The sequence below is a fragment of the Rhinopithecus bieti genome, unplaced genomic scaffold (assembly GCF_001698545.2).
Source record: "Rhinopithecus bieti isolate Rb0 unplaced genomic scaffold, ASM169854v2 scaffold_23283, whole genome shotgun sequence".
Classification (NCBI taxonomy): Eukaryota; Metazoa; Chordata; class Mammalia; order Primates; family Cercopithecidae; genus Rhinopithecus; species Rhinopithecus bieti.
Genome location: NW_016810852.1, coordinates 343,530 through 350,395, shown reverse-complemented (window position 1 = coordinate 350,395; position 6,866 = coordinate 343,530). Strand labels below are relative to the sequence as shown.

The 6,866-nt window shown below is 43.2% G+C and overlaps 1 protein-coding gene across 1 annotated transcript in view; it reads left to right on the top strand.

The window, feature by feature from the left end:
* Nucleotides 1–30: 30 nt before the first annotated feature.
* Nucleotides 31–6,866, top strand: part of KCMF1 (potassium channel modulatory factor 1) — an 85,508-nt gene continuing 78,672 nt past the window's right edge. Inside the window, exon 1 of the mRNA XM_017892986.1 lies at nucleotides 31–373. Within this exon, the coding sequence (XP_017748475.1) occupies nucleotides 334–373 (40 nt within the window). The 5' untranslated portion in view covers nucleotides 31–333. The remainder of the gene's footprint in view (nucleotides 374–6,866) is intronic.

Below are 6,866 nucleotides of genomic sequence, written 5' to 3'. Positions count from 1 at the left end.
CGGTGTGGTCGCAGAGCCGGGCCGCGGGCGGCAGCAGGAGGCAAAAGAGCCGGCCCGGGACCCGGCAGGCGCGTCCGGTCGCCGGGAGAGACGGCGAGTGTCCCCGCCTGCGGGCGACCGCGGGGCTGGCGGGAAGGCTCTGCGGCCAGGGGACGGGAAGCCCTCGCCGCCTGGAGCCCGCCCCAGCCTCGCGGCTAGGCCTCGGCGCGTCCCTGGGCTCGGGTAACCAAGTTCCCGGGGTGGATCCGACCCCGCCGCCGCAAGCAAACTCCCTGCTCAGTCACCCAGGCGGAGCAAGGCTCGCTCCCCGCCGGCCCCGGTGCCCTCGCCGGCATGTGCTGCCTACCAGACAAGGTTTTGGAAAATGATGATGGTGAGGTCTATTCATGGTCGGGGGTCTTTTTGGACCTTGTTGTGCGATTTAAAAACACGATTGGAGTACAGTTGCAAATAAGCAGACTGCTCTAAGCCCAGTCCCAGGGCACAAAGAGACAAATGTTTAGGGTCGAGGCTTTGAGCTGGTAAGAAATAAGTTAACTTTAATTTACTGCCATATGGTTTAGAAAAGGAGGAGGGGGTTGTGTTTTCTTTGTTTCACTACTACAGGTTTTTGGATAAAAAGTGTTAAGAGTCTTGGCGGAAAGTTTGTCCTGTTAAGGTTAATACAAGATTGTAGGAGTGGCTTGAAAGTTTGTGTACTCATGATTTTAAAATCCCATATAGGTGATGTAGGAGTGGAGAAAGTTTAGTGAGTCAGTTTAGTGTGTGCTTCGCACTATGGGAAAGATATTCTTTGGGAAATACAGACCTTAGAATTTCAAGGCTGAAAAACTCAGATTGATTAAAATTGTATTTAGAACAAGTTTCAAAATTCGCATTACTAATTACAGCGTTGAAATTGACCCAACATTCTGTGTTCAACGATTCTGTATTTTAAAAGTTACAAAACTAATATGAAATATACTATATTTTCTTCGCAAAGCATTTACTGAGTACTTACTGTGTTCAAGTGTTGGACATTTTGAAATAATGAGGTACCTAGCCTCATTGAAAGGGACACATAAGTGGGAAGCTGTGCCTCTTTTCCCACTTTGGCTGCTTCACGGAAATGTATCCTTATCTCTGTAATTTTAAGAACTTGTAATTAAAGTTATAATCAAATTTCAATTTGTGATGTTAAAGTTTATCTTAAACTGTAGTCATGTGTACACTGACCACTTTCAAGACAAGAGTGAGCAATGGCTGCAGGCTCTCTTCACTCTTAAAAACTGGGAGAGTTAAAGTTACAGAACCACAGCCATGGAAGAGTGTTTCAGACTCATTCTCCTTGGTCTAGGAAGGCACACAGATAGTTCCGAGGAGCATTCTAACTGAAGTGTCCTGGGAAGAAAATTCCTTCACCCCTAGTGCCATGTTGGAATAATTAAAATCTCATATTTGGAACATTCTTGAATGTAACATACATTCTGTAATTTAAGCCCATTTCCCCCCCATTTGGTCCTGTGCAAAGGTGTGTGGTTATGAAACTTCTGTTACCTTTTGGTTACTTGAATATTACTGAACCTCAGCACACTAGTAGCACACCTTTCCTAGTAACTTACGTTAATGTCAGAAAATAGAACATACCTAATGAAAAAGGAACACACCTAAATACATCTGTTGAAGACTTACAGTACAATATTCGATAAGTGATTATCTTTCATGGGTCCAGTTTATGGTCTAAGACAGGAATAGTCTCATGAATCACACTTAAATCATTAGATATACGTTTTGTGGAATATTAGTTTAGACTGTCATTATTGTCATCAGTACGACTTTGACTTATCAGCAAATACAGGGTTTGGCACCCCTGCTCTTAGTTCTTTTCTTACCTTTCCCTTTTTTGGGCCAACGAATCCCATTTCTTTCAGCATTTCTTTCTTTTTTTTGTTTTAACTTGTTTTCCAACTTGTTACCAAGTTGGAGTGCAGTAGCACCATCTCGGCTCACTGCAACCTCCACCTCCCGGGTTCTAGCCATTCTCCTGCCTCAGCCTCCCGAGTAGCTGGGATTACAGGCGCCCGCCACCACACCCATCTAATTTTTGTATTTTTAGTAGAGGTGGGGTTTCACCATGTTGGTCAGGCTGGTCTCAAATTCCTGACCTCAGATGATCCACCTGCCTCGGCCTCCCAAAGTGCTGGAATTACAGGCGTGAGCCACCACACCTGGCCTCAGTATTTCTTTAGTGGTGTGATTTTTGCTTCCTCAGTCATCTGTCCACCTCCAAATTCTCTATAGTTCTCATTTCCTTTCACACTCTCATTTCAGTAGTGTGACCCCAAACTGGATGTAATAGTCTGGTAAAAGGTTTGAACAAGCCTATCATGTTGTACTTGCCTAGTGCTTCCTTTTCAGGGCCCTGTGTGTGCAAGTAATATGTTTCTTTGTCTTTGTACCCACCCTAAAGAATTACAGTAAATCCTATGATTTTACTAATGTAACTTTGGATAACACAGTCCTGAGATGGACACCTGTCAAGCTTGAAGGCTGAACCTTGTGAAGCAGTGCCTCTGAGAAAGGCAATGCAACCAGGAGCATAGAGAAATGCTCTAGTCCAGGGGTCAGCGTGCTTCTTCTGTAAAGGGCCAGGTAGCAAACATTGCAGGCTTAGCGAGCTATAATAGTACGAAAGCAACTATAGACAATGTGTAATTGAATGAGCATGGCTCTGTTCCAATTAAAACTTTATTTGTGGACACTGACATTTTAATTTCATACAATTTTTTTTTTTTTTTTTTGAGACAGAGTCTTGCTCTGTTGCACAGGCTAGAGTGCAGTGGCGTGATCTTGGCTCACTGCAACCTCCGCCTCCCGGGTTTAAGTGATTCTCCTGCCTCAGCCTCCCAAGCAGCTGGGATTACAGGCACCCACCACTGCACCTGGCTAATTTTTGTGTTTTGTTTGGTAGAGATGGGGTTTCACCATGTTGGCCAGGGTGGTCTCAAACTCCTGACCTTGTGATCCACCTGCCTCGGCCTCCCAACGTGCTGGAATTACATGTGTGAGCCACCGTGCCTGGCCGAATTTCGTGTAATTTTCATGTATCATGAAATATGATTTGTCGTTTGACACCCCCACCATTCAAAAATACCAATAACCATTCTTAACTTTCGGGCTGTATAAAAGCTGGTGATGGGCCGGGCGCAGTGGATCACACCTGTAATCCCAACACTTTGGGAGGCCGAGGCGGGTGGATCACCTGAGGTCAGGAGTTCAAGACCAGCCTGGCCAAAATGGTGAAACCCTGTCTCTACTAAAAATACAATAATTAGCTGGGTGTGGTGGTAGGCGCCTGTACTTCCAGCTAGTCGCGAGGCTTGGGCAGAGAATTGCTTGAACGCAGGAGGCGGAGGTTGCAGTGAGCTGAGGTCGTGCCACTGCACTCCAGCCCGGGCGACAGAGTGAGAATCCGTCTCCAAAACAAACAAACAAACAAAAATGGTGGTGGTTGGATTTGGCCTGAGGGCTGTAGTTTGCCTTACCTTACCTCTGCCCTAGACTGGCGCTTTAGAGGGTTGATAGAACTTGAACTGTCAAGAGTCTAGAAGGGGCCCAGTTGGCTTGGTATTCCATCATTTTCTTTGGGTGACGGGAAATGAGTTCACAGACTGGACCAGCTCCTCTGTACGTCACTTTTCAGCAGCACCATGTGGAATGGAAATAATTGTTCCTCACGAGTGGGCAACAGGCTCCCCACCCTCCAGACCCTTAATGGAGATGGCAGTACTCTACATTTTTCCTGTTTGCCCGTTACTACTTTTCCAGGGAGAATTCCAGTGCCACTTTTAACTCACTTTGTGGTGTTCTTGTCATGTTAACATTTTGTAGACTTTAGTGCCCAGTCACTTTATGTTCACCCTACCAACACTGTCTAGTTCACAGTGAACCCAATCATTTTTTATCTTGATGTATTTTTTAAAATGTGTCACTGCCATACTTTCAAATACATTTAAAATGTAAGTATGTTATTCAGAGCTTAAAATCTACTTTTAAAGCTTTCCAAATAAAAAAAGCAACTTATCAAATTGCTCACTGCTTATTAGCTAAAATGAAATTATGAATGTTCTTGCATAGATTAGAGCCTCATTGATTACCTGGATCTAGGTACACGTGTCGCCTTAAATCATTCAACCTTTCAGTCACTACTATGTGGAAGGCAGTCTGCTAGGTTCCAAGGAATGTGGGGCTAAGTGAATGAGATGCAGCTCCTTACCTTAAGTCTGGCAAGGAAGATGCATTTTTTATCTAACTTCCACAGCGCAGTGTGAAACATGGCATAAGGAAGGGGTAAACATTGATGACAAAGTAATTGCCAACTTTTCTCTTACTAATTTTGTCAAATTTCAGAGAGGTACTCTACTGTGATTCTAGCACTTTCTTCTTGAGTGCCTTCTTAACTCCTTTTTTTTAAGACAGAGTCTTGCTCTGTTGCCCAGGCTGGAATGCAGTGGTGTGATCTTGTCTCACTACAACCTCCGCCTCCCGGGTTCGGGTGATTCTCCTGCCTCAGTCTCCCGAGTAACTGGGATTATAGGTGCCTGCCACTGCGCCTGGCTGATTTTTCTATTTTTAGTGGAGACAGGGTTTCACATATTGGCCAGGCTGGTCTCGAACTCCTGATCGCAAGTGATCCACCCACCTCGGCCTCATAAAGTGCTGGGATTACCAGTGTGAGGCACCGCACCTGGCACCTTCTTAACTCTTTCTGGGCCACTTTGATTTTGGGTAAAGTTGTTTGAGATTTCAAGCCAGTTGCAGTGATGTGCACATGTAGTCCCAGGTACTTGGGAGGCTGAGAGACCCTATCTCTTAAAAAGAAAAAAAAAAAAAGAGAGAGATTTAAAATAAATTTATCTTTATCTGATTTATAATTTCCCTAGCTTTTTGAAGATTTTCATATGTAAAATGATAGTGGATAAATGAGCAGGTGGTCATGTTGTTGTGCTATCCTTAGAAGTATCTGATACTATTTATTTTTAAAATGTAAAACACAAGACTACGTAAACCATTAATCTAGTTAGTCCCAACTTTTTTTGTTTTATTTTTTTAATTGGCAAAATTGTATATATTTATCGTGTATAACGTGATGTTTTGAAATATCTATATTTTGCAGAATGGCAGCTCCAACTTTTTGAAAGTTGTACCACTCTTTTCTTAGTAGATTCTAATTTTCTCTCACTCTTTTTTTTTTTTTTTTTTTTTTTTTTGAGACGGAGTCTCTCTCTATTGCCCAGGCTAGAATAGAGTACATTGGTGGGATCTTGGCTCACTGCAACCTCCACCTCCCAGGCCCAAGTGATCCTTCCATCTCAGCCTCCCATAGTGTTGGGATTACAGGTGTGAGCCATTGCTCCCAGCCTTAATTTTCTCTTCTCAAAACATGTTATCTGCCACTGAAACACACATATAGACAGAAATAATTTGGTTTTAGGATTTGGGGACTGCAGAGCCAACATTGGTAATTAGCATGTGATTTTAATGCAGTGCCTTTTGCCTCCCTGTAGAAATACAAATGGACTCCCACTGATAAGATCCTTACCATCAGGTCTTCTTATAACTTATTTTACTTTAACTATAATCTGTTAAAATATTATGACATTTTTAAGCCTTTTTCAGTTGGTTTTCTGTTTTTGAGACAGGGTCCTCTGTCGGCCATGCTGTACGCGAGCACAGCCTGCTGCAGCATTGACCTCCTAGGCTCAAACAGTCCTCCCACTTCAGCCTCCGAAGCAGGTGGGACCACAGGTGTGCACCCCACACCCGGCTATTTTTTTTTCTTTTTTGCAGAGACTGGATCTTCCACTATTGCCTAGGCTGGTCTCAAACTCCTGGGCTCAAGTGATTCTCCCCCTTCAGCTCTCAAGAGTGCTGGGATTATAGGTGTGAACTGCCATGCCCAGCAACTTTTTCAGTTTCAATAAATCGTAAATTATAATTACCTTGACTTTCAATAGAGAATATATAAGAATGTAAATTTATGGAAAAACGAATCACATTTTAATTTCTGGGGTCTTTGATTTCATGATTTCATTTAAAGTTCATTTTGGAGCTCATTTTCCCATATTTTACATTCATGTTTAAGTTAAAATGTAGTAAAACATGACTACATATTCTTGTTTCAAATTGGGAACTTAATTTGGAAGAATTTCCTTTTGGTCTGAGGACTTTAAGATGTATTAGCAACAATCTTTTTTTTTTTTTTTCCTTACTCTTGTTGCCCAGGCTGGAGTACAATGGTGCGATCTCGACTCAACGCAATCTACACCCCCTGGGTTCAAGTGATTCTCCTGCCTCAACCTCCTGAGTAGCTAGGATTACAGGCATATGCCACCTCGCCCAGCTAATTTTGTATTTTTAGTAAATACGGGCTTCTCCATGTTGGTCAGGCTGGTCTTGAACTCCCGACCTCAGGTGATCCACCCACCTCGGCCTCCCAAAGTGCTGGGATTACAGGCATGAGCCACTGCGCCCAGCCTCAGCAGCAATCTTGTAAGATGGTAACTTTTTCACAGTAGGAGCTTATGAAACTTATGATGTGAAATATCTAAACAGATCCCTTCATATTAAGCTTTGCAACCTTTTTAAAAGAAATCCCTGCATCATAACTTACTTTTCAAAATATCAACTTTATGAGATCTACGATATATATTTGCCTAGGTTTTTTGTTTTTTGGTTTTTGAGTTTTTTTGAGACAGTCTCACTTTGTCGTCCAAGCTGGAGTGTAGTGGCATGATCTCGGCTTACTGCAACCTCCATCTCCCAGGTTCAAGCAATTCTCCTGCCTCAGCCTCCCAAGTAGCTGCAATTACAGGCATGTACCACCA